This window comes from Nycticebus coucang, chromosome X (genome assembly GCF_027406575.1).
Source record: "Nycticebus coucang isolate mNycCou1 chromosome X, mNycCou1.pri, whole genome shotgun sequence".
Taxonomy (NCBI): domain Eukaryota; kingdom Metazoa; phylum Chordata; class Mammalia; order Primates; family Lorisidae; genus Nycticebus; species Nycticebus coucang.
This window is the reverse complement of record NC_069804.1, coordinates 144,408,663-144,436,559: the sequence shown is the minus strand read 5'-3', so window position 1 is coordinate 144,436,559 and position 27,897 is coordinate 144,408,663. Positions and strand designations below refer to the sequence as shown.

Here is a 27,897-nt window from a genome sequence, read left to right as displayed (position 1 = left end):
ATTACAGAGGGAGTTTTAAACTTCTAGGAGGAACTGTGTCAACATCTAAGATTTGGAAGCCTTTCTCCATTCTCCCCTTTAGCTACAAGCCCATCGTGGAGTTCATCGATGCACAGTTTGAGGCCTACCTGCAGGAGGAGCTGAAGATTCGAAGAGTGTTGCACACCTACCACGATTCCCGAATCCACGCCTGCTTGTATTTCATCGCCCCAACGGGTCATTCCCTGAAGTCTCTGGACCTGGTGACAATGAAGAAGCTGGACAGTAAGGTACGGAGGTAGGGCGGGGGCACAGGTGGGCAGGAGGCAGAGCAAGCTGGACTCACTCTTACTGAAACGCATGCAAAGTAGATCCCCTTCCTCATTCCTGTCCCTCTCTAAAGATGGTGTTCTTGATCCAACACCCGAGTCATATGTTTTGTGATCTGTTTTGCCATCACTAGGAATGGGTTTTCCCTGAGCTGTCTTTCTGCCCTGATCTCTCTTGGGAATAAAGGTGGATGCAAGCAAGATGGCTGTCCAGGTCTAGGGCTCCAGGCTTTGACAGCAGAAAGGTGTTTTGTCTTTGTTCCAACATTAACTGGCCTGTGCTAGAATCAAACATGCAAACTTGACTTTGAAAATTATTATTGGAAAAAAATTATTATTGGAAACACCTGTTCCTGTGTTGTGGCTGGAGTAGTGTTCCTCAGCCTATCAGAGTGGCCACTGCAGGTTGAGACCTTTTCATGAGAAACAAAGCTCTCCTTTGAAAAAAAAAAATAGATACATAAAATGAAAGTTATTATTCTTATTATCCATAATAATTTTTTTTTTTTTTTGGTAGAGACAGAGTCTCACTTTATGGCCCTCGGTAGAGTGCCGTGGCCTCACACAGCTCACAGCAACCTCCAACTCCTGGGCTTAGGCGATTCTCTTGCCTCAGCCTCCCGAGCAGCTGGGACTACAGGCGCCCGCCACAACGCCCAGCTATTTTTTTTTTTGTTGCAGTTTGGACGGGGCTGGGTTTGAACCCCGCCACCCTCAGCATATGGGGCCGGTGCCCTGCTCACTGAGCCACAGGCGCTGCCCTATCCATAATAATTTTTATAATAGCAATTAACATCTCTTAAACTCTCATTGTATACCAATCTTGTGAGGTAAACACTATTATTATCCTTATTTTATGGAAGAGAAAACTGATGCTCTGAGAGGTTAAGTGACTTGTCCATTGTCATATAGCTACTGGTAGAACTTAGATTCAAACCCAGATCTGTGGCACTACATTTTGTTGTTGTTGTTTTCTGAAACAGAGTCTTACTTTGCCACCCTCAGTAGAGTGCTGTGGCAAGGCAGCTCACAGCAACCTTAAACTCTTGGGCTCAAGTGATTCTCTTGCTTTAGCCTCCCAAGTGCTACAGGCGCCCACCACACACCCGGCTATTTTTGGAGATGGAGTCTTGCTCTTGCTCAGGCTGGTCTCAAACCCGTGAGCTCAGGCAATCCACTCGCCTTGTTCTCCCAGTGTGCTACAATTACAGGCGTGAGTCACCGCACCCAGCCTTTGTGGTACTATGTTATGTTGCCTCCAGGCCTGAGAAAAATAGCTGTGGGAATCAGGCATGTCCTACTTTAACAAAAACTGGAAAGTGCAAATCCTACTCCACGTCTAAATTAGACAGTGTTAAAGGATTGTTCGCTGCACAAAAGAATTAACCACAGGATTCTTCAAAAGGCCTAATTACTAGTATATTTTCTCTTAATGTTTTAAGAAAACTGTAATGCGTACTTCATATGCATTATTTTATTTCATCATTCCAAAAATCCAGTGTAGTGAATACTGTTATCATCCCCATTTTACATACGAGGAACCTGAAGCACAGAGAGTCAAGTGGCTTGCTCAAGGTCAGACAGCTTATAATCAGTTTGGGATTCGGACCTCGCTCTTTCTGACTCCAAGGTATTTTATTTTACAAAAATCGAATTTACATGCAGTCATTCAGTAGCGCAGCTACTATAAAAACTAAATTTCAGCTATCATCAGAATAGGAGCAATTTTTCATTTTTCACAGCAATGAGCTCACTGCCCGAGAATAATAGGCTGCTCTTGAAATGTTGCCATGTCCTGCATGCCCTGTCCAGGGTGGCATTGAGCCAGGCGGGTAGAGGTCTGGTGGGTGGGCTGGGTTAAATAAGCAGCCTTTGATATATGTTTATAGTATGCTGATAGGGACTTGGCAAAAGTGACAAGGAGAATTGGCTCTGCCCGCTGTTCCACCTTGGCAAGGGCTTTGGCTGCCCGCACCTCTGAAAGACTTCAAGGGAGGTGCTTCCTAGATCCAATCTTTCTTTGCATCAGCACCTGAAGCTTTGTGTGATATCAAGGAGCCATTCCTAAGCCAAAGTGCAAAGGAAGCAGGACTTCTGGGTCTAGAGCCCCCAGACTCCCCTTTCTGAGCCCATGGTGTAAGCACCACCCATGCCACCCATTGGAGTCTGCTGGCAGGAATGACTGTGCTCTCCATGTGACCCTGAGCCCAGGGGCGCTCTGTCTCATGAAGACATGTGCATTTCAAGTTTCTTTACCATCTTACTGTAAAAGCCTTGTTTCTGCTTGCAGAATCTCCAGGATTGGCTAAGTTTAGGGGGGTTGAACTTTAGGTTGGCATTAGGCCATTCTCAGCACTGCCTGAAATTGGGCATTTTACCTGCTTTCTTTGCCCAGAACCTAGTCATGAAACTGAGTATAACGCTTTTTGTATAAGGCCCAGGTCAGATTGGTAACTGAAAGGGTCTTCTTTACCTGAGCGATTGGTTAATCAGTGTTTGCAGCCAGAAAGAGAGCCATGTGTGCATCCTCAGTGAGCACTGCCCCTTCCTTCCCTGCTGTATCCCAGGTGGGTCATCACACCTGGCTGGGGTTAGCCTGGCCTGGGTACGTTGGGTCAATATACTGTTAACAAAGGAGCAGCCTTCTCTCCTCCTGTCAACCACACATTTCCAGCTATCATCTCTGTGCTTTGAATCACCCACACAGTGACCCTGACGCCAAGATGTCACTCACACAGCTTATCAACTGGATTTTGACCTGGTAGACAGCTCCTGGCTAAGACTATAGAATAAGGCTAAACTTGGATTTGAATACCAGTTCTGCTACTTCCTGGCTCTGTGGCCTTGGACAAGTTACTTAACCTCTCTATGCCTCAATTTCTCTTTGGTAAAACAATACCGCCTCGGAGGATTATTGCTAGGATTAATTGTGCTAATCCATATAAAGTACTTAGTTCGGTGCCCAGCACGTTGTAAGTACTATGTTGTTGCTTATTACATTATTTGGCTACAGAGGTGTAGCCACTCCACCATTGCGCTGGGCTGCTCGCTCTGGTAGGTCCTAGGTCATGCCACTGTCAGTTGCAGGTTACCAACAATAACTCTACTTTGCTCCTCCTTTCCTTAGGTGAACATCATCCCCATCATTGCCAAATCAGATGCCATTTCTAAGAGTGAGCTAACAAAGTTCAAAATCAAAATCACCAGTGAGCTTGTCAGCAATGGGGTCCAGATCTATCAGTTCCCTACAGATGATGAGTCGGTGGCAGAGATCAATGGAACCATGAATGTGAGTAGGAGCACAGGGGCTCAACCTTCTGACCGTTTGCTTTTTATTATCATTTTAACAAATAGCAGTAAAGCATTATCACCATCTGTCTTTGCATCGTCAACTCTTGATTATGTAAGTCCCAGGTATTTGTGAGTGAGAATCCAGAACAAAAACAGTCTTTCTTCCTAGTGTTGGCTGCTGCAAAACCTCAGATGTGCAGAGATTAATAGCCAGAGACAAAGGGAAAGGGAAGAGCGTGGAACAGGGACTTCAGACCTCTTCTTTCACTCATCTCCTTGATGCTGCTCTGGCCTAGGTCAGACAGCCCCCATGGGTCTACAGGAAAGGCAAACAGTCTTTGTCTCTGAGTAAAACAATTCTGGGAGAGTTGACGTAGTGAAGGAAGAAAAGGCTGAAAATGTTGACTGGCTTCAGAAACTCAGGGATAATCTGTACTCAGATAATCAAGCCTTCTGCCTCTAGGAAGACAAATGGTTTGTAGCCTCCAATGTCATTGGTGACTAGAGACATGTTATTTTTAAATATCAGGGTTATGCTTTGCTTATTAAGTGTTGATGAATCAAAAAAATTCTTGCCATCTTTCCGCTCCCTCCCCACATCCCCCACTAGAGGAATGAGTAATAAAGAAGGCAGAGTCAACCGTCTCCTCATGCTTCTTTACAATGTGTTGATGCTGTTGCCTCGAAATAGTCAATGTTGTGATTTCAAGGAGACAGCTAATAGCTTTCAGAGAGCCTCTGCTTTGGGAGCAGATTTCTTTTTCTCTATTGAGAGGCATCAGTTTTTCCTAATGACATAATGCCTGGGTACAGCCAAACTCAGGAAAACCTTGTAATAAAAGCCATTTTTAGAAAACTTTCCTGCTGCTGCTGCCCTCGAAGTTATCATTACAGCATCAGCTGCCACCTCCTATGAACTGGCCAGCAAATTAGCATAGCAGGGCAGCAAGCCATTGTCTCGCCTGACTTCCTGCCCATCAGTACACCCAAGATAAGTTTGTTATTAGAAGTCCGTCATCATCTTCGACAAATCTAACTCAAGGGTAAGGCTTTGCAGATTGCGGCAGGTGGACATTTATCCTCTGTGACTGGCCGTGGGCATGGAAAAACATAAAAAAGATTACCATTTGTCTTCATAAGCAGTCAGGGTGTTTTGATGGCAACTAGGCTCTGTTGTGATGAGAAACCCTGAAAGTGTGCCGAGCTTGCTGAAAAATGGGAGCCTGGAGAGAAATGTCTGGGTGTCACTGGCACTGATGTATGGAAGCACATAGTCACCTCGGGACATCAGCCTCCATAGATATCTTCCAAATGCCAATTCCCTAAGTCATCAAGCAGTTTTCAGGCTTATGGTTTGCTGTGCTAAGAATAAATAGGGACTGAGAGTGTTCAGCCATCTCAGGGTGTCACATAAACTACATTGTGGATTAGGAGTGATAGTCATCCTGTGCTCTGTTCTCAGCCCAGGCTAGGCTCAGCTTCAAGGTTGGAAACTTCTCATGCTACAAAGAAGCAGTTCTTAAGCACACTGTTACGGCTGTGAAGGGGTTATGGGTCCTTTGTTACCCGTAACAGTCTAAGGATTGCCAGTGTTTCACTTTGAAAAACTAAATTCAAGTGGATGCGGGATTATCCCTATAATAACATCATTCACCACTCACTCCCTTACATTCCACCCTGCCTTTTCGAACGGGAAAGAGAGGCGTGGCCTTGCAGCCTGGAATTGGGAGTGCTTTGTGTTACATGCACTGTGATGGAGAAAAGGGTAGGATGTTGCTGCTATAAAATGTTCACCGAGATTGCTTGGCCTGCCTATCACGGGAACAACTGTATCAAGTCTTAAAGTCTTCAGACAAGCTGTGGTGTATGAAGCTGCAGTGTGGGAGACCTGGGCTTGGGTGGTAAGAGGAGTGGGTGCTGGCCTTTTCAATTCTGGATTTGAATTCTCCAGCTTCAGCCACCCAGCTAATTGGTATAGGAAGTGGATTAGAAGAAGTGGAAGAAACCTCTTACCTGAGTGGAGAAGTACAGTATCCTGTCACTCACCGCGAGAGATTCTCATGGGAGGACATGAGAGTAATATGGGCTCAGCTACCCCATTGGCTTGTGGGTGGCTCTGGAAAACCTTTCAGATGGAGGGGGCAAAAGAAGGGAGAGAGAGGTCTTGCTACATGCTACTTTCCAACCTGTCAAGGTTGTAGACTTTAATACAAGAAATTGCTATGTTTACATTTAAGGTGTTTTGAATGGTTCGGACGAGTGAATGGGCCCAATTACTTGACTAAGTTCAGTTGGCCATTTTTCTGGGGTTTGGTCCCCACAAAGGCATTTGATATTTGGGCCTAGTGAGCTGGTGTCTGACCAGTGGAGTCACAGGGAGCTCCCTCTCCCCGGCCCAGGCACAAGCTCATCCCTTATCCTGAAACAACATGGTATCTCCATTGTTTGCATGAACTTTTGCAGGATTCACCAAAGGCTGACTTGAGAGCAAATCAGGTGATGGTCTTAGTTGCCAGTAGGAGGCTAAAATTGGGACAAACATGACCAGCAGTACAACTGGGAAACACTGTCCACCATGGGCGGAAGCCAAGTGCAGTCAGGATATTATTGGCAAATGAAGAATAAAGAGCCATGACAGTGTCTGTTTCACTGGGATAAGGAAAACAATCGTCTAACCTCCCTGGTAGAATGGAGGTGGTAGGATGAGAATAAAATGATTAATGTCACTTAGATCATCAAACCAAGAGGGCTGGGTTCAGTGGCTCGCGCTTCTTATCTCAGTACTTTGGATTACTAGAGGCCAGGAATGTAAGACCAGCCTGAGCAACATAGTGAGACCCTATCTCCACAGAAATTAAAAATTTAGCCGGGCGTGGTAGTAAGTGCCTGAAGTCCCAGTTACTTGGGAGACTGAAGCGGGAGGATCACTTGAGCCCAGGAATTCGAGAATACAGTGAGTGACCTATGATCATGCCACTGCATTCCAGCCTGGGTGAAAGAGCAAGACCCTGTCTCTAAAATATAAATAAATAAAATGCACCAAGAGGAACTTCAGGAAGACATGAAATAGTATAGCACAAGTAGTGCTATCGTTTGGATGTGTTGCCTCTAAAATTCAGGTGTTGCCCATGTGATAATAGTAAGAGGTAGGGCCTTTAGGAGGTGATTAGGTCATGAGGACTCCTCATTAATGGGGTTGGTACCCTTTAAAAGAGACCTCAGGCAGCACTGGGCTACCTCTCGCCCCTCTGCCTTCTGCCATGTGAGGGTATAAGAAGAGGCCCTCACCAGAACAGATACTGTGCCTTGATCTTAGACTTCCCAGCCTCTAGATCTGTAAGAAATTTTTGTTCTTTATAAATTACCCAGTCTCAGGTAGTTTACTAAGGTAGTGAATCTGAGAATAGCCTCCCAAGAACAGGCTTGCGACTACCTCTTACTGGAGTTTTCTGAGACTGGGAATCTGACATCAGAGGACACCGCATTAGAGGTGTAAGTGAGACAGTTACATGGCCTCACCTTAGGAACCTGTCCATGTTTTGGCAGTAACACTGCCTTGCTTATCAGAGTCTCATCCCTAGGCCCACACATACAAAATGTCACCCCTGTCAGTCTCTTGCAGGGACTTGAAAGACAAAAAAATCAGGAAGCCTGGTTTCTGATTTGAATCCCCTGGGTAGGACCTAGAAGAATGGTTGAGGGGTCTTATCTTCTCCCTGCTCTGATGGAATCCATTCTGGTCGTCACAGCCATCTGTCTCTCACAAGCACCAGGACAGAGGGCCAAAGGCTTGTCCCCATGACTTCCTGCCTGTCTCAGTCAGCTGACTTCCAGCAGATGCCATGTAGCCAGGAGGCAGGGTGCAGGCCACCCTTGGGTGGCTGAGGCAGGTTGGCAGGCAAATCTTCCCTCCTTGGAATATCTGGACATGGGGGTCAGGGCGACTCATTTAACCTTTCTGTATCCCAATTCCCCCAAATCATGAATGGTGTTTATAATCATTGCCCTATGAGATTGTGAAGGTTGAATGAAGGGAGAGTGCTCAGAGATGCCCACCTTTACATACACTTACCAGAACAGACTCTGGTCTGATACTAGTTGCAAAGGAGTCCTCTAAAGTCTGTTTGGTGGAGGCTGACTTTTAGAGCAGGAGAGAAGCTAGAAGAATAAAATTACAGCAGTTTTGAGGAAGACGGGAAGCAAGTGACCCTGTCATTCTGGCAATGTCTCTTGATAGTAAAAATAACAGGCCCAAGGGAATACTGACCTTTCTTTATGCCTTTATATTCTTCTTGAGGTTTTTTTCCTCTTTTTTATTCTTGAGCCCAGACAAGTACCTCCCACTTCTTAGGCCTTTCTCTTCCAACACACGGGGGAGAGCCCAGGATGAGCAAGAATGATACCATCTGACTTCCCTTCTCACTTCCTCCTTCAGTCTAGCCCTCTGAAGGGGGCTGCTGCTTGCCTCTTTTGTGTTTTGTGGCTGAGGCTTTGAGGGTCTCTGTAGGGGAAACATTTTTCTGGAAAGTGTTTTGGGGTAGATTTGAGGCTTCTGACATGTCTTAGGTCCCTGAGTGGGAAAGAATTATGCACAGATGACCCCCCACACACAAAAAGCCAACCGGCAAAGGTTGGAGATGCTCAGGCCCTTGGGCAGCATTTTCAGGAATTCGGTGCTCCCCAAATGCTTTGTGTGTCGCATGCCCAGTTTCCCTGTTGATTAAATACCCCCCACCTCCACCCCACACCCACCTTCCATATCCATACCTCCTCTTTCCTGTGTCCCTATTTTGGGGATGTCAGTGGAGTGAGAGGGGATTGGGCAGTAGCTGAGAGAGGGGAGAGGGTGAAGGAAGAGCAGCTTTAGCTGGTAGATAAGTACCTTGGGGGATCAGTGGATATCCTGGAAGTGAACTGATGAAATCCTGGGTTTGTCCCCAGTGCTGAAGGACATGCCTGGAGTCCAGAGCTAGAGAAGAATGAAGAGGAAGGATTGGCTGTAAGATCAGCATGGAGATTAAGCAAACAAGCAACAGATTGGCTGTGGGTTTCCCAAATTGAACTGCATCTTATAATCTGGCTTTGCACAACCAGTTTCCCCCAGGGTTTAAAGTGTTTACGTCATCTGCTGCTCGAACCCCTCAAATGGGAGTAGCAGACCAGCAAGGGCTGGGCTTTGAAGTCAGTGACCAGGATTCCCCACCTAGCTCCATTCTTACTGTTGTGTTCCTGCTGGCAAGTCACTTAGACCTTTGGAACTCTGTCTCCCTGTCTATGATGTGGGATAATAAGATGCCCTACCTCCTAGTGTTGTCATAAAGCTTCAGTGAGATAATGCCATGTAAGCGCCTGGTACACGTGCATAGAGCTTAATAAACGGCCACCACCTCCAGAACTGTTAGTACAATTGCTCCTACCTACTCAGTGATGACTTCTTTGACTCCCATAAAGTTAGTAGTGCCCTCCTACGTGTTCCTCCAGCCTTCGAACCTCTTTTTACAGCCTTGATCTTACGGTACAAGGTCTGACAATTAAGTTCACAAACTTGCCTTAGAAAAAGTGCTGCATACCTCATTGCTGAATATCACTATGGTAACCTTCAAAATACTCCCCTTGGGAAGCTATGTAGTGATTCTAGTGCCTAGTACACTCTTCAAAGCAAATTTAGAACTCTTTCTGGAGTGGCCATCGGAGCTGTCCTCATTATTACCCTTGATGTTTTGAATATCATCAAAATGTCTTCCTTCCAATATTGCCAATATTTTCTTTATGTTCAAGTAAAGAAAAAAGTCATTGAGGGCCAGATCAGTTGAGTAGAGAGGGTGTTCCAATATAGTTATTTGTGTACTGGCTAAAAACTCCCTCACAGACAGTGCTATGTGAGCTGGTGCATTGTTGTGATGCAAGAGCCACAAGTTGTTGGCCGAGATTTTCAGTGAAGATTTTTCTGTTTATCAATGTTTACTTGGTCTGCTGTACTTCTCACAGTCAGCTGACAATTTTAACACACAGTTTGATGAATTTTTGCAATGTTGTTATCAGTTCTACTGGTTACTAGGTTCTTTGACTTCTCTTCATCAATGATGCTTTCTTTCTCCTCAGAAAAAGGTTTAATCCATTTGTACACTGCTGTTTTCTTCATATTATCCCCATAAACTTGGATTAACATGTCCCTGATTTCACTTCTACTCTTGCCAAGTTTAACAAGAAATTGAATGATTTTTTTGTTGCTCTAATTCAAGCTCTGACATTCTTATAAACGGCACACAAAAACACACAACAATAATGAACACCATGCTGCAAGATACTGCCAGACATTGTCACAAACACAACTGTGAAACACTGATATACCAAGGTTATGAATCTTTACCAAGTTGTTTGTACAGTGCTGCCAACATAAGTGCACAGTGGCAAGTTCAAGACCTTAATTGTCAGACCTCATATTATTGTAGCTGGTAGGTCTTTCTCCCTTAGCAAACTGTGTATTCTCTGGGAGCAGTCTCTGTGTTTTTTTAATATTGTATTCTTCTTAATGCCTAGCATATAGTAGGAGCTCAGTAAATATTTGTAGAATGGATGAGTGAGCAAATGGGTCAAAATATCTGATACCATGGCTTCTTTCTCCAAGCAGGCTAAGAAAGCTTGCTCCAGTGGACTTTTTACCTGTTGGGTTAGTACCCAACCTGGACTCTCCTAGTTTATAAAATAACGTTTATTCCATGATTCCATTTGGCCAGTGGTGACTTAGTACTCACAAGCTGGTCAGCTCCCCGCAGACCAGACCTTTGGGCATTTCCTAGGCCCTACACTACCTAGAAGGAATGGCTCCCTCTCCTCTGGCCCACAAAGCTGGGGCCACCTCCTTGTTTCCCTGTAGGCACCAAGCTCATACCCCTGTTTGTACTTTACCTTTCATTCCTCTCTCCTGTTCCCATAGCCCTACCACTGCCATTCGAGTATTGATTAAGTACTTACTTACATGCTGGGCACCAGACAATGTATTTGAGCCCTTGGTCACATACTGCCTTACATGATGTCAGGTATGTAATTTGGGCTTCCTCAACAAGACTATAAGTTCTAGAGGGCAAAGGAGTGTGTCTTCTAATTCTTCTGTCTCCCTTATAGCACCTGCAGCAGAACCCAGCACGGTCATGGGTAAATACTTGATGACTTGCCCTCTAGGCTCACAAGTTTAATGTGAGCTCTTGTTCCAGGGAAGGATGAGAGCAAGGACAGTACCACTCAGTCAGCCACATGGCTATAGCATGTACCTATTCTCAGGGCTCTTGTGCTCTGGGAGGGAGGCAGTAATCCAAGCCCCCCAGCTCTCCTTTCTATCCTGTCTATCCACATGGAACCTTCATCTTCCAATGGCCATTCTCCTCAGCAGCAACAGTGAATAGGAATAGCTTGCTAATCTACATATCTGTTTATTATTCTGCTTATTTTCTCTCTTTGTCATTCCCTATGCATTCAGTCATGTCATTATTACCTTCTGTTGTGAATTTCTGAACAGCAGTAGCCTAGTCTAGGCCTCTTATCCTTAAACAGCTCAGGAGCTTTAATAAATGCCTCTTGATGATGACAATAGTGAGGGACGTTGCAAGGGGAGGGCCTGAGACTCTGGAGATGAGCAGTGGTTGGATTGTGGGGTGCTCAGTGATTTACCTCGGGAGTTCTCAGCTTTGGTTTGCCTTTGGTTTCAGGCCCACTTGCCATTTGCTGTCATTGGCAGCACCGAAGAACTGAAGATAGGCAACAAGATGATGAAGGCGCGACAGTATCCTTGGGGCACCGTGCAGGGTGAGTGAGTCTCCACGAGAGAGCTAACACTCAGGGAGCCCCTTTTGACTCTTTGCTTGTCCCCAACTACGGTAGGACAAGGCCCTACCTTGTCCCCAGTCTCTGTTCATTCATTGTGGATCTCAAATAGACATAGGGATCACTAGCAGGCACACTCTGGCTCTAGGCATACCTAGATTCTTAATGCAAGCAAGCTCCCTTTGTCTTTAAGGGAGAAAGCATTCTTAAAACAAAACCAAATGGACTTGGAACAAGGTAGGAAGGAGTGTGCAAAATAAGCATGTATGCTTGCCGAAGTGCACTAGGAGATGTACAAGAAAGTTCTCAGCAGTGTTGTTTGCGATGACAAAAAAATAGAAACAATCCAGACATTGTAAAACAGGCATCCTCAAACCTTTTAAACAGGGGGCCAGTTCACTGTCCCTCAGACCGTTGGAGGACCGGACTATAGTTTTAAAAAAAACTATGAACAAATTCCTATGCACACTGCACATATCTTCTTTTGAATTAAAAAAACAAAACAGGAACAAATAATCACACTGCCTCATGTGGCCCATGGCCGCAGTTTGAGGACCCCTGTTATAAAATATTCATATAATGGAATATTATATAGCAAAAAAATGAACATACTACAGTTACATCTCCATGAATGAATCTCAGAAACATAATGTTGGGCTAAGTAAATCATAGAAGAATACATACTGCATGATTCCATTTGTATAAATTTTAAAGGTAGACAAAACTAGACATATTTTCAGGAATTTATACATAAGTGGTAAAACTATAAAGAAAAACAAAGGAATGATAACCCCCAAAGTCAAGATAGTGGTTAAGAGTCATTGTGGTGGGGGGAGGGATGAGATTGGGAAGGGGCTGGCCCACAGGGGCTTCTAAGGTGCTGGTAATGTTTAAGCCAGGTTGTAGCGACATTGTGTTGACACATTTCATGCACCCTTTTGTATGAATGATTTCACAATTTAGAAATAAGATGTACTGTATGTACACTTAGAAAAGTTCCTTTTGTGGTCTGCTGACACATGGTAAGTTACCCTCGGGGTTAGTCTATTCAGTGGATAAGACAAGGCCTAGGACACTGCCATGTGTGGAAGAGGTCTCTGGTCCTTAGCATCTACAGCTATAAATGGGGCCATGGATTGCTGGGCACTGTTTGAGAGGGTGGATGATTCCCTGTACACTCATCCGTATTTCTGGGCAAACAACTGAAAGTGGGCAGTGAATTATCCTTATCCCGTACAAAGGCTTCCATGTTTTAAGCCACTCGAAAGAACCACTGGTGATAGCCCGATCCTCCATAGGTAGGACAGGACTGCTTATCAGAGCTGTGCTAAGTTTTGGTCTTTGCTGTTTGGAGCTGGGGATGCCCCACAATAACCTTTGCAAATGTTTTTGGACCAACATCTCCAAATAAATCTGTGGTCTGAGAGATAGGTGCAATAAGGAAAAGCCAGCAGATGTGGTTCCAATGACTTCCTTCCTCTAACTTGGACTACCCCACGCCTAACCAAAAAAGGGGGGTTTTGAAAGTTTTTCTTATAAGTCTGAGTTGACTGTTCTGTGGGAATGAGAAATTGTCTATTGCTTGGGCATCCTACAGGGGCCTTACAGGCACTCCTTCTGACTGACCACCAGAGATCACTGTCCAGAGATGGAAGAGGAGATGGCTTATAACATAGTCCTGAGACATTGTCTTACTGAGGCAATTTTTAATGTTAGCTTATGTTTTATGACAGTAGGGGCCTTTTTCCCACGTGCAGTGAGTCTTAAGCACAGAGGGATTCTGTGAGCTCATCTGAGCTTTGGAAAGATTACTCTGACCACAAGGCAGCCTTCTGCAAATGCCAGACCCTGACATCCCAGAACCCTTCTCTGCCCCCACTCCCCTCTGCCAGACACTGCAAAACAAAATTTGGGGTGACTGTGCCTATTCATCTCAGACATTACTGTCCCTTCATGGTCAGGCCAAATTGCACCAAATGACACAATTAAACCACACCTGTAGCCACCTTGACAGCACTGCTCAGGACCTGCTGGTCCATCCAGATGTCAACTTTGCCATGACTTAGTCCACATCTTTTACTCTTGGCCACTGCTGCCCAAAATGCAGACCTTTGCTACACGCTCTTGAGGTGGGAACTTGCTCACTTGGGCCAGAAAGTGGGTTCCCCTTACTCCTGGGCACCACTGCCACTGTCAGACCACACTATTCACTCTCTACAAAAACACCCCCCTGGAAGCTTCTGTCACTTAGATGGCCCATGCCTGTGGTCCACATCCCTCTTCGTCACTGTCATCTATTGATATCCTAGTTCTTTCCCCTTAGTCTTTGGAGACTGTGTCACCTGGTCAGAGCCTTTGCCTCTGCCCTATGTTGCCTGGGTTTGAATCCTAACTCTGCAACTTACTAGCTATGTAACCTTGCCTAACCTTATTGAGACCCTGCAAGGACTGTTCCCTTCTCTTCCTGATAAATTCCAATTCTTCCTTCCAGAATTATCTTAGGGGTTGTCTCTTTGGTGAAGCCTTCACTCTCCCAGGAGTTCTTAGGCCCCCCTCTTCTGAGTTTTCATTGCAACTCAGTTATATGTCCATATGTTTGTAATTTCGAATTATGTTATATTTGAATCTATTCTTCCACTGAACTGTAAGCTCCCGAGGGCGAGACTCCATGACTTTGTATCTGAATTCCCTATGCCTCCTACTATTCTGGGAACAGAGATTCACAAATATACATTGGCTGGGTGGATGAATGTACATGTGTTATTGTCCCCAGAGTGGTGTGGAACAAACATTCCCATGAAGGTTCTGATTGCTGCATTTGGGTTGAGGTACTACTGAACGTCATCTTAGGTATTTTTTTTTTCTTCTTCTTATTTTTTTTTTTTTGTAGAGACAGAGTCTCACTTTATGGCCCTCGGTAGAGTGCCATGGCCTCACACAGCTCACAGCAACCTCAAACTTTTGGGCTTAAGCGATTCTCTTGCCTCAGCCTCCCGAGTAGCTGGGACTACCCACGCCCGCCACAACGCCCGGCTTTTTTTTTTTTTTTTGGTTGCAGTTTGGCCGGGGCCGGGCCTGAACCCGCCACCCTCGGTATGTGGGGCCGGCGCCCTACTGACTGAGCCACAGGCACCGCCCCATCTTAGGTATTTTTATGGTATCATAGTTTTTCATTATTGCCATTTTGGTAATTTTTCATTTGCATTTTCGGTAGAAAAGCAAATTGGGAGGTCAGCCAGCAGGTCCTGTATACATAGATTCCAAGGTGATACCATTGTTAGACATTTCTCCTTTCATTTCATCCCTTTCTGCTTCTGCTGCCCTTTTAATACTCCCAACCCTACTGTGCAGTTGAAAATGAGGCCCACTGCGACTTTGTGAAGCTGCGGGAGATGCTGATTCGGGTCAACATGGAGGATCTGCGGGAGCAGACCCACACCCGGCACTATGAGCTGTACCGCCGCTGTAAGCTGGAGGAGATGGGCTTCAAGGACACGGACCCTGACAGCAAACCCTTCAGGTACCACTCCCACCAGCCCAGCCCAGCTCAGCGCCCCCAGGTGGTGTGGAAGGAAGCCTTGCCCTGAACACTTCGCAGGGGAGGCGAAACACAGGTGCTAACACCGAGAAGAGTGGCTAACTCACATGCCAGTTCTGCTCGCCTGTTTCCCTTTCTGCCTCTTCGCACCTGCCAGGAGAGCTGTGGCAGGGCAGGCCTGGAAGCCCTGCTGCCCTGCTTACAAGGGCAAGGAAAGGGAGGAGGCCCAGAGAATCAGCAAGGCTGGGCATTCGCACACAAGCACGCACGCGGCAGCTCCGGTCACCTCTACTGGAGGGAGACCCTGAGCTGGGGCCTTCTTCCATAGGGTGGCAGTTTGTAACTGTCCTCTGCCCCTCTTTCTTCATCAGGCTTCTGCTCAGGCAGGCTTCCAGTCTGTTCTTTACCAGTCTCCCCATTCTCGAAACCAGGTGGGACCAGGAAGCAGATACATATTGATGAACTGCAGTCTCTTCATTCACTGTTCTTAGTGTTTGCATTAAAGTGCAAATTTTATTTTGACCACAGGATGTGAATAATCACCGGCATAGTCCTCGAATCAGAATCTAAATGCTCTCAGAGAAGAATGTTTTTGAAAGCAGGTTGTTACGCAGATAGGAGCGATACACCAAGTAGAAGTGTCTGATCTTTGTGTGTGATGTGTGACAGAAGCCCCACAGTCTAAGTGAGCACATGGTGCTCTTTATTATGGTTTGGTCTCCTTTTAAGAGATATCAGACATTGATAAGCATGTGAGGGGAGATGTCTGCATGCTAAAGTGGCTTTCAAATGGCCTCTGAAATCCCACAGTAGCTGCTCACAACTGAAACCTGGCCTGGGGACAGAGCCTAGCCGGTCCTTTGGGGATGCCCTGCTTCAGGAGGGACAGACTCACTCCTGTACAGGCTGCAGGGCCAGCAGCCACCAAAGCCTCTCCTGTTCTTCTTCACTCCAGCCTGAATACATCTGTTTCCCTCATCTTCACCCTCTTCACTCCTTCCCTTCTGCCTTCTTTCCATTTTGCATGTAAACATTCTCATGCTGGGTGGTGCCTGTGGCTCAGTGAGTAGGGCGCCAGCCCCATACACTGAGGGCGGCGGGTTTGAACCTGGCCCCGGCCAAACTGCAACAACAACAATAACAACAACAAAATAGCCGGGCGTTGTGGCGGGCGCCTGTAGTCCCAGCTACTCGGGAGGCTGAGGCAGGAGAATCGCCTAAGCCTAAGACCTGGAGGTTGCTGTGAGCTGTGACCCTACAGCACTCTACTGAGGGCGACAAAGTGAGAGACTATCTCAAAAAGAAAAAATTCTCGGGTGGCACCTGTGCCTCAAAGGAGTAGGGCGCCAGCCCCATATGCCAGAGGTGGCGGGTTCAAACCCAGCCCCGGCCAAAAAGAAAAAAAAAATTCTCATGCTAAAGAAACTCTCTTAACTGCTCTTCCTCTACCCCAGAAGTTTGTCTCTGGCAAGGAGAAAAATTTGTCCCATATTTTACTGGTTCTCCTCCCCCATTTTTCTTTCTTTTGTTCATCAGGCCCACGTGAGGTTTGAACTTGCTTCCCCTGGTGTGTGGAGCCAGGGTGCTAACCACTGAGCTACAGCACCCAGTTTCCTGTCTTTCATTCTCCCTCACCTAGTGCAGTCTGTCTCCTGCCCCCAGCATGCCCCGGAAACACCTCTGTCCAACAACCTTAGACTTGTGGCCAACACCTCTGCCAGCAACCTTAGACTTGTGGCCAATTCCAGCTTACTTGATCTTGACACCACCTTTGATAGGCTTGAATATGCTCTGCCTTTGGTTTTTCTAGTGCTGGCCTGGCTGCTTTTATTCCCAAGTCTCTTGCCATTCCTTAGCCTCATTTGCAGGCTCATTTTCTTCAGCTTCCACCTTTAAATGTTGGCATTCCCCCAGGATTCTTTCCGAGGGCCTCTGCTCCTTTCTGTCTCTGTCCTCTTCGCAGCTGATTCTTTCTACTCACAGCCCTAATTACCACCTAAAAGTAGATGACTCCCAAGCTGAAATCTTACTTTCAAGCTCTAAACCCATTGATCCAACTGTATACTAGACATCGCTGCTCAGACGTCCCATAAACTCAACCTGTCTACAATCTCATTTATCTTCTTCTTTTAAACATACTCCTTCCCCAGTGTCCCCTGTTGTAGTTCCTGGCAGCACGTGGCTGTTGGCCCTTTACCTGGTTGTCCAAGCCCTGAACGTGAATTATCTTTGAATTCTCCAAGTTCTAGGAGTTCTGCTTCCCTTCCTGTTCTTGTAGTTCCCTCCATTCCTTACGAGCCTTTAACATTAAGATTCTGTCATTTCTTGTTGTGTTGGAAAGGCTATCCTACACCCAACAGCCAGAGTGGTCCAAATTGGATCTGGTGAGATTTCTTGCTTAAAACCATGCAGTGGATATATGTCTGATTTGTTTTTTGAGATAGAGTCTGACTTTGTCACCCTCGGTAGAGTGCTATGGCATCATAGCTCACAGCAACTTCAAACTCTTGGGCTCAAGCAATTCTCTTGCCTCAGTCTACCAAATAGCTAGGACTACAGGTGTCCACCACAATGCCCGGCTATTTTTAGAGATAGGGGTCTCCCTCTGGCTCAGGCTGGTCTCAAACCTGTGAACTCAGGCAATCCACCCGCCGCAGCCTCCCAGAGTGCTAGGGTTATAGGCGTGAGCCATCATGCCTGGCCGTATGATTTTCTTTTTTTTTAATATGGCATCTAAAGCCCATTCTCTGCAGACTCAAGAACCTCATCTCCTGCTACTCCATGGCTTATGTTGTGCTCTCTAGACATATAGGGCCATGCCTGGCTCCCAAGAATGATGTCCTCTCTCCACATGTGCTTTTACACATGCTACCCTCTTTGGCACACAGTTGCCCCTCTTCACCAGGCTATCTCATGTTTCTTTAAAAATTAGCCCTGTGGCTCAAGCGGCTAAGGCGTTAGCTACATATACTCTGAGCTGGCGGGTTCAAATCCAACCCGGGCCCACCAAACAACAATGATGGCTGCAACCAAAAAATAGCCGGGCATTGTGGTGAGTGCCTGTAGTCCCAGCTACTTGGGAGGCGGAGGCAGGAGAATCATTTGAGCCCAGGAGTTGGAAGTTGCTGTGAGCTGTGATGCCACAGCACTCTACCCAGGTGACAGCTTGAGGCTCTGTCTCAAAAAAAAAAAAAATTAGCCCAGGCATCTCCCACTACACCGTGAGTTCCTTGATGGCTGCATGGTGACTGTTGGCCCTAGATGCTGAGTGACTAGCATCATGTCAATTAGCACTGGATTGAGCATATGGTAGCATATCATCAAGAATCTGTTGATATTATTAATGTGGTCAGTTTCAGAGCTAGGGCCAGGCAACACAGTGCAGGGAGAGGGCCCACATGAAGAGACAGAAGCCCCAACTTCCAGCCCCACGTCTGCCTTTAACTAGCTGTGTGATCTTGAGCAAGTCGCCTCACCTCTTTGGGCCTCAGTTTCCTCATGTATAAAAGAAAAGTATAGAACCAGATGTTCTAAGTCTGTCCAGTTCCTCAGGGCTGCCCCATCCCCCTCCAGAAGCCCTGTTATTATGCGGACAAGTGCCAGGCTAGGTGCCCACAGTTTTGTGCTTCTGTTTTTGCAGCCAGCTCCCAATTGGGGGAGGGAGGAGGATGGAACCCAGAGAAGATTGTTGGCCAGTTTTCAGCATATAGGAGCCATTCTAAAAGCAGAGGAATTTACCTGACCATGTTTGCAGTTTACAGGAGACATATGAGGCCAAAAGGAATGAGTTCCTAGGGGAGCTTCAGAAAAAAGAAGAGGAGATGAGACAGATGTTTGTCCAGAGAGTCAAGGAGAAAGAAGCGGAACTCAAGGAGGCAGAGAAAGAGGTAAATGTGAACCTGGGTGCCAGGCAGAAAGGGCAAGAGGGCTGTGCATGGCACGGAAGCTGATGACAGGGGCTTCCTTCTCAAAAGAGACAGCCAGTGGGAGCCTCCCAGCCTCTGGGCAGTGTGTCTGGAGCCATGTCTTGGCTGGCACAAATGGGGCTGTGAGTTTTTTTTGTTGTAGCTTTTTTTTTTTTTTTTTTTTTGTAGAAACAAGATCTCACTATGTTGCCCAGGTGGTCTCGAACTCCTGGCCTCAAGCGATCCTCCCACCTCAGCTTCCCAAAGTGCTGGGATTACAGACATGAGCCATTACACCTGGCTAGTTCTGTGTCTTTTTGACCTTTCGTCCCCAAGGCTGAGATGTTTTCTCATTCGGTGTCACTTAATTCTCCAGACCCTTGCCATCCCGTACAGTAGCCATGTGTGACTATTTAATTTTTTTAAATGGTTTAAATTATTTTTTTAATTGACAAACAACAACTGTCTATAGGGTGCAATGTGATGCCTTAATTTATATTTATATTGTGGAATGATTAAATCAAGCTGATTATCAAATTCATCACCTCACATGCTTATCTTCTTGTGATGAAAACATTTTAAAATCTACTCTTTTCACAATTTTGAAATATACAATGAAATTAAAATCTCAGTTTCTCAGTCACATTAGCCACATTTTAAATGCTCAACCCTCATGTACCTCATGGCTATCATACAGGGTGCCCATAAGGTTCGTGTGCAATTTACTATGCTAAACGATTCAATTTTAAATTGCACACGAACTTTATGGACAGCCTATATCAAACAACATAGCTGTGGAACATTTCCATAGTCATAGAAAGTTTCGTTCTATTGGGAAGCTACAGAGTCAAGCTCTTTAGGTCAGGTGTGGGGTGATTCTTTGTCTCTTCTCAGGAGTTTGGAGCTCAGTAGGGACAACTGATCACTTTTTCTGATGGCCATGGGGAAAGATGGTCCCAGGCAGTCCTGAGTACTATGCTGAAAACTAAAACAGTGACAGCTGGAGCATTTCCCCTTCTACTTGGATATCCTGTTCCATTACGTTTTAAACATCTCTGCAGCTCTGGAATTGTAAAACTAAGGTTTGATGGTCTTATCTGGGCTTTTCATTGCTTACGCTGTGCCTAGGCATATGTGGTCCTCCATCCCATGGCCTTGCCTCCAAGGTTTCCCCTCCCAATTTACTTACTGCTGCCTGAGGTGCAGTTTTGGTCATGTCAGCCACTGCTTCACCTCTCTGGGCCTTAAAACAAACCCTCAGCCTAATAGAAGGAAAGCACTTCATTACTTCCCAAGTCTGTATCACCTTGAAGGGTTATCACTAAAGCCCATGACAAGGGTATTGATTTTGTATCAGTTTCATTCGTAAAAGGAAAAATATCACCTAGCACTTTTAGGAGAGGTGAGGGGGTCGCAAAGATAAATGAATTAAAGCACAATGAAGAAAAGTCAGGTTAAAGCACCTGATAGGCAGCCCGAGTGACACCCCCACCCCAAGTAACTAGTAAAAGCCGGTTTGTACAGCAAGTCTATCATTCACCACACCTTACTAAATGACAGTTCCAAACACCTGTAGGATCCAGAGAATTTGCCTTCTTCATGGTGTGCTACAAGTGCTGCAGAATCCTAAATTCTTTTTTTTTTTTTTGAGACAGAGTTTGACTTTGCCACCCTTGGTAGAGTACTATGGTATCAGAGCTCACAGCAACCTGAAACTCTTGGGCTTAAGCGATTCTCTTGCTTCAGCCTTCCAAGTAGCTGTGACTCCAGGCGCCCGTCACAATGCCTGGCTCTTTTGTTTTTGTTTTCTTTAGAGATGCAGTCTTGCTCTGGCTCAGGCTGGTCTTAAACCTGGAGCTCAGGCAATCCACCTGCCTCGGCCTCCCAGAGTGCTACGATTACAGGTGTGCGCACCCGGCCGCAGAATCCTAAATTCTTGCCCAAATCCTTAAAGAAATTAAAGTTATGCTTATTCTGCTTTTATATTTTAGGGCAGTTTCTTGCACTCAGTTTATGATTGCAAATGCCTCTTCCTCTCGGAGGTACTTATCGCATTAGCATGCCAGAGTATTCTTCCTTTCTTCTTTGAATGTCAGGTTCTGTTCAAGGCTAGTTAAGCCTCCCCTAGGTTAACGCAGAGGTCTCCACACTCATGTTATAAAATTCTCTGGCTCAGCGCCTGTAGCTCAGTGGCTAGGGCACCAGCCACATAGATTGGAGCTGGCGGGTTCAAAAACAGCCCGGGCCTGCCAAACAACAATGACAAATACAACCAAAAAATAGCCAGGCATTGTGGCGGGCGCCTGTAGTCCCAGCTACTTGGGAGGCTGAGGCAAGAGAATCGCTTAAGCCCAAGAGTTTGAGGTTGCTGTGAGCTGTGATGGTACAGCACTCTACCCAGGGCGACAGCTTGAGACTCTGTCTCAAAAAAAAATTATGGGTTGAGCATGGTAGCTCATACTTATAATTCCAGTGCTTTGGAAAGCTGAGGCTGGAAGGTCGCTTGAGCCCAGAAGTTTGAGACCAGTCTGGGAAAAATAGCAAGACCCTTATCTGTACAAAAAAATTGAAAAATTAGCAGGGTGTAGTGGCACAAATCTGTAGTCCCAGCTACTTGGGAGGCTGAGACAAGAGGATCCCTTGAGCCCAGGAGTTTAAGTCTTCAGTGAGCTATGATTGTGTCACGACCCTCCAGCCTGCTGACTCCGGCCAAGTCTCAAAAGAAAAAAAATCCTTTTATTTCCTTCCATGTCCAAACCCAAGTATTTCTTTGATAAGCTTTACCATTGCTACAGTTTTTTTAGTAATCCACAGTGATCCTGCCTCATTGCAGGGGATTAAAAGAAGGCCTTGGGCCCCTTACGTATGGGAGGACCTATTACATAACCCTCTGAAGATTGGGTTGTGGGAGGCGCCTGTGGCTCAGTGGGTACGGTGCCGACCTCATATACCGAGGGTGGTGGGTTTGAACCCAGCCCCGGCCAAACTGCAAAAGAATAGCCAGGTGTTGAGGTGGATGCCTGTAGTCTCAGCTACTTGAGAGGCTGAGGCAAGGGAATTGCCTAAGCCCAGGAGTTGGAGGTTGCTGTGCGGTGTGATGCCAAGGCACTCTACCGAGGGTGACAAAGTGAAACTCTGTCTCAAAAAATATAAATAAATATTATAAAAAAATAAAGATTGAGTTGTCCTTGGGCAAATTCCTTAACTTCTCAGACCCTTTGTATCCTCATAAAATTGTTGTAACACTTAAATGAATATACACAAAGTGCTTATAAAAGTCAGTGTTGGCCTGTAATAAACACTCAGTAAATGTTATATTATTATTATAAATGTTATTTACCACATCTGGTAACTATGGAGACTCTTTCAAACAATGATTAAGCAGAATGCACTGCTCTGGACTATACTCACGAGCAGAGACTTTGAAATAAACAGGCAAGAGGAGAGAACTGCCCGAATGTGGCCCCCTTTGGTGCTATTATGGCAGTCCCTGGCAGAAATGTCTCCTGAGGTCCCAGGGTCCTACCAGGTTACAGCTCTGCCAGTGCCCACCTCTCCTGGGCTTGGCCCAGCTAGCAGCTGCACGTGGAGGGCTCTCTTGCATCTTCCTGTGCTTCCCTGCCAGCTGCATGAGAAGTTTGATCGCCTGAAGAAATTGCACCAGGATGAGAAGAAGAAGCTGGAGGATAAGAAGAAATCCCTGGATGATGAAGTGAATGCTTTCAAACAGAGAAAGACAGCGGCTGAGCTGCTCCAGTCCCAGGGTTCCCAGGCTGGAGGCTCACAGACGCTGAAGAGGGACAAAGAGAAGAAAAAGTAAGTAGTAGGCTGTCCCGGGGTGGTACCTTCTTCCTGTCCTCTTCCTCCCCACGGGGCAGGACCTGGAGGCTGAGGAGGCTCCGGGCTGGTAACCCAGGGTGAGCCATGCACTGTCGGACTAATTTGGGTACCTCTTGCTAGCCTCAGGGCCCGCATGTGGACCCGTGGACTCCTCAAGTTTGGGGAGCTGAAGGTAGGGGAGGGTTGTGGTCCCAGAGGTCCCACCCCTCTGTTTGGCCCGCTTAGGAAAGCCCCTGAAAACTCAAGGTAGATGGGAGAGGGAGGGAAAGAAGTAGAAAAGAAAGGGAGTGTGAGACAGAAGGGAGCAAATGGTGAGAGGTACGAAGTTACATAGATGAGAGGAGCAAAAAGAAGGGCAGATAGAAGGTAGTGGAAGAAAGCGGTTCTTCAACAGACGCCTCTGGGCCCCTTCTTCCCTGCCTCTCGCGAGGTGGCAGCTGATCTGGCTTCCAGGTCTATTCGCTCCTCCTATATCTGAAGTGGTTTACCCCTTCACACCTGTAGTCCAGTCCTCATCCTGCCTCAGTTCTCACTAGCTGCAGCCAACAGACAGAATTTAACCAGCCGCCACTGAAGGCTTTGCTATCCCTCCTTTCCTGGCTGCCCAGCCTGGGGTGCCGAGAACTTAGCGGGGAGCCTCCAGATGGCAGTGTACTCTGTGTGTCCCCTATCCTCAGTCTGGGGAGTTATTTTCAAACCAATCTATATCGCCTGGTATTTGGTAAGGGAAAATAGTATGAGCTCCTGGTTACCTTGTGAGTCAGTGATCCTAACCCAACCCCAGTCTCTGCTTACTGAAGTTACCCAGTCCTGATTTTAGATCCAGACAACGGTATTTCTGCTGGGACCTATACAACACCAAGAAAACACACAGTGGTCCCCTTTTGCCCTGTAGTTGTTTGTATACTGTGACTGAGGAGCTCCCAGATGGAGTAGGATCTAAAAGATGTCCATAGGGGCGGCACCTGTGGCTCAAAGGAGTAGGGTGTCGGCCCCATATACCCGAGGTGATGGGTTCAAACCCGCCCCTGGCCAAAAACTGCAAAAAAATAAATAAATAAAAGATGTCCATAGTCATTGCCTTCTATTTTTAGCCACTTGTTCCTGGACTTAACTACTGGACATTTGCCAGAAGGAAGAAGCATCTTTCTTCTGTGCCTGGCTTATCCCTTAACATAGTAACTTTTGTACAACAGTAAAATATTTTTATATTTATGGGCGGTGCCTGTGGTTCTGTGGGTAGGGCGCCAGCCCCATATACCGAGGGTGGTGGGTTCAAACCCGGCCCCGGCCAAACTGCAACCAAAAAGTAGCTGGGCGTTGTGGTGGGCACCTGTAGTCCCAGCTACTCAGGAGGCTGAGGCAAGAGAATCACCTAAACCCAGGAGTTGGAGGTTGCTGTGAGCTGTGATGCCATAGCACTCTACCGAGGGTGATAAAGTAAGACTGTCTCTAAAAAAAAAAAAAAAGAAAGAAAGAAATATATTTTTATATTTAAAGGCACTTTTTGCAATCCAATTATCCTCTATTGAAATATGTAATTTGAACATTTTCACAAATTAGTCCAGAGATTTTTTTTGTTACTGGATCTTAATATTATATGTCACATTTACTGATTAATTAACATTTTAGGTATTACCTGATGAATAAAGTTCAACTAGCCAGAAAAAAAGTCTCTTTGGCTAACCCTCTACTGTTATTAACTGTCATGGTATATTGCACCAGCAGGAATGGATTCCTATTTTTAAGATCAGAAAAATCTAAAATTTCCCAGCTCTAACCTGCTACTTTCATAGTCCTGTGGTATTTGTTAACTGAGTCCTGGGACAGTTTCACAGCCTGCTTGTGGAATTGAGAGATTAGTGTCAGTACAATCTGAACAAACTACCCTATAAGTAGATGTTCAGTGAAAGTTCCTCTCTGACCAGGCTTTCCCCTAGTCATCTCAAATTGACTGACTTTCCCTACCCCGGGCAGGGAGACACTTCTCTCCAGTCTCCGGGAATACTTGGGGTTGGCGATATGCCCTTTTCAAATTCTGAGATGGTTGAAAACCTTGCTGGCACGTGGCACCTCATATTAGCAAAAGGGGCTTAATTAAATGGCCTGTCCTCTATACTTCCAGAGACCTAAGTGGCCATAGGTCTGGACTTCTTAGATAATTCCATGAACAATTAGTTAACTTCTGGGACAGCTATCATTAGACCCTGCTCCCACAGTGGTTGTGGGTTTTAAGCGTAGAAATCATGGTTAGTAGTATTTCTTCTTGAGAGATGGTAACTGGATCTAATAGTTATACATGCAGAATTTCCTTTGGCTTTCCCTAAAGAGATTAGAAAAGAGTTCTAGTGTTTCAGGGGTCCCTACCAATCTACCCTTCCCACTTCCCCTTCCTACTACTCCTAATCTCGGTTGACCTCTAACCCTTCATTGTTTGTGTCAACTCATAATATTTGATTTCTCCTCATGCTCCCCCACCATCTTCATCAGCTCTTACTGTTTTACAGTTAACTCTGCTGTTTGCTGCATGCTGCATGAGACCCAGGGTCCTGGTAAGCTTTATTAACTCTAAATAGAACTGCCAGTGGCTTCTAGAAAATGTCTCCCCCAATCCCACACCCCTGACACACATATCTAATCGTAAAAGTCGCTGCTTCATTGGTCTAGACGGGTTCCTCCTGTGATTTACAGTCTTGGGAAGTAGCCTGGTGTGGTTTCAAGTGTACATGTCGAATGCCTGCCTGCCTGATCGAAAGGGGAGATGTTTTCAGACTTTTGTTGCTAGAACAACTGGGTAGCTTAGGTGGATCCTGTGATCAATGGTTAAGGTTTCAGTTTTGGCAGTTTTTTTTTTTTTCCCTCACAGAGGCATAATCATCACTTTCTTTTTTTTTTTTTTTTATAATCATCACTTTCAAAACTGTAGCAATAAGAGAAACTTTGGGGTTCAAAAACCCTGTCCTGGAAGGCGCCTGTGGCTCAAGGTGTAGGGCGCCGGTCCCATATGCCAGAGGTGGCGGGTTCAAACCTAGCCCCGGCCAAAAACCAAAAAAAACCCTGTCCTACAGTGTCACAGGACATTGAGGATGTCCAGAGCCAATGGAATCTTGCTTCTTTCCCAGCTACTTGGAAAGCTAAGGCACGAGGATTGCTTGAGCCCAAGAGTTTGAGGTTTCTTGTGAGGTATGATGCCAAGGTACTCTACCAAGGGTGACAAACTGAGACTCTGTCTCCAGAAAAAAAAAAAAAGAAAGGAAAGAAAGAAAGAAAAACTTGCTTCTCTATTTCCTTTTGGTACCTGTTTCTTATCTGAGGAGTTCAAGTTCTCAATTTTTCTTGGGCTGTGTACCCTCCAACATCATAATAAAAGGGGAAGAAAATGAAGAGACCTCAGATATTAGAGAGAATTCCTTACATTTAATTTTATAAGTACCAGCTTCATGAAAACTTCTGATAAGGAGATAAACAGGCAACCTTTGGTAAGAAGGATTCCTGAGTGCTGGGTACACGTATTGTGTCTACAGAAGTGAGTATAGCAGTCCCTGCCATCACCTACTTTATAGGGAGACCAAAAGCAGTAATTAAGCACCTTTTATTTATTCTAATAGACTCAGGTGGTAGAGAGGAAATAGAAATATTTTTAATTAAAAATTTATTATATATATATTTTAGACAGTCTTATTTTGTCACCCTCGGTAAAGTGCTATGGCATCATAGCTCACAGCAACCTCACACTCTTGGGCTCACACAATTCTCTTGCCTCAGCCTCCCAAGTAGCTGGGACTACAGGGACCTGCCACAACGCCTGACTATTTTTTAGAGACGAGGTCTCGCACTTGCTTAGGCTAGTCTTGAACCTGTGAGCTCAGGCAATCTACCCACGTCGGCCTCCTAGAGTGCTAGGATTATAGGCATGAGCCACCACACCCGGCCAAAATTTATTGTTTTTATTGTTTCTTAAACTTTATTATGGAAGATGTAAAACATATACAAAAGAAGATATGATAGTACAGTGTAGCCCCATGCACTCATAACCCCGAGCAACTGCCAACATATGGCCAATCCTGTCTCATCAATTGCCCTAGACCTGCTGAATTATTGCAAAGCAAAACTCATATCACTTTATCCATAAATATTTTAGTATATATCCCAGAGAGACAACAGATCTTAAAAAAAAATAAAAAACATAGGCATAATCCCATTACCACACCTACAAAATTAACAATAATTTGTTAACATAAAATGTCTAGCCAGTGTTTGAAATCCCAGTTGTCTCCTAAATGTCTTTTTACATTTGGTGTGTTTAGATCAGGGAATATAAAATACTGAAGACTTTTCCTCACTCACCCATGTAGTTTATGATTTAAATGGACAGCTACTGTTAGTCACCAAACTGATTGCTGCAGCTTTTGCACTGGGGCCTTAGGGCAGCTAGCAAAACCTACTTTCAAGCAGATCCCGAAGAAGTCTAAAGAGGCTTCTGAGACATGGCCTATGAAATGGAGCCAAAGGAAACAATCTTAAAAGAACAATGAGGTTCAGTGCCCATAGCTCAGTGGTTAGGGCGCCGGCCACATACACTGGGGCTGGTGGGTTCAAACCTGGCCCGGGCCTGCTAAACAATGACAACTGCAACAACAACAACAACAAAAATAGCCGGGTGTTGTGGTGGGTGCCTGTAGTCGCAGCTACTTGGGAGGCTGAGACAAGAGAATCGCTTGAGCCCAGGAGTTTGAGGTTGCTGTGAGTTGTGACACCACGGCACTCTACCTGACATAGTGAGACTCTGTCTCAGAAAACAAAAAGAAGAAGAAGAATGAAATTATTTACTATCTGGCTTAAAGGCAAATCTTGGAGCTATTGCTAGTTGACTGGAATTAAACAGTGGATTTCCATTTAGGAAGCCTATAATTTCCTAGAGTATCTCCACTGCTGTTGTCCCAGTGTCTAGCAGTGTCTGACATGTACTAGGAGCTCAAAGTTTTCTTTGTTCCCCCATTTTCGCTGACAGCAAGAAAAGTTGTATTCTACTAAATTGGATTTCAGTTAATTCCGGTTTCATTGCACATGACTTGACAAAATTTCATTCCATTTTCCTCAAGTAAATCATTGATAGTGGCCATTCCTAAACTTAATTCTGCCAAAACTATAACTAAAGCTACACTTTACAAGAAAGAGGCAATTGGGAAACATC

The 27,897-nt window shown here is 45.6% G+C and overlaps 1 protein-coding gene across 6 annotated transcripts in view; it reads left to right on the top strand.

Annotated features, from left to right (window-relative positions):
- The window catches only part of SEPTIN6 (septin 6), a 77,541-nt gene that overhangs the window by 42,448 nt on the left and 7,196 nt on the right, over nucleotides 1–27,897 (top strand). For 5 of the 6 annotated variants that reach the window (XM_053581109.1, XM_053581107.1, XM_053581108.1 and 2 more), the window contains 6 exons: nucleotides 83–269; nucleotides 3,436–3,597; nucleotides 11,306–11,402; nucleotides 14,772–14,940; nucleotides 18,713–18,845; nucleotides 22,489–22,679. In XM_053581109.1, coding sequence (XP_053437084.1) covers nucleotides 83–269; nucleotides 3,436–3,597; nucleotides 11,306–11,402; nucleotides 14,772–14,940; nucleotides 18,713–18,845; nucleotides 22,489–22,679 — 939 coding nt within the window. Of the gene's footprint in view, nucleotides 1–82; nucleotides 270–3,435; nucleotides 3,598–11,305; nucleotides 11,403–14,771; nucleotides 14,941–18,712; nucleotides 18,846–22,488; nucleotides 22,680–25,210; nucleotides 25,256–27,897 lie in introns of all 6 variants that reach the window. The other variant, XM_053581111.1, reaches the window with a different exon arrangement.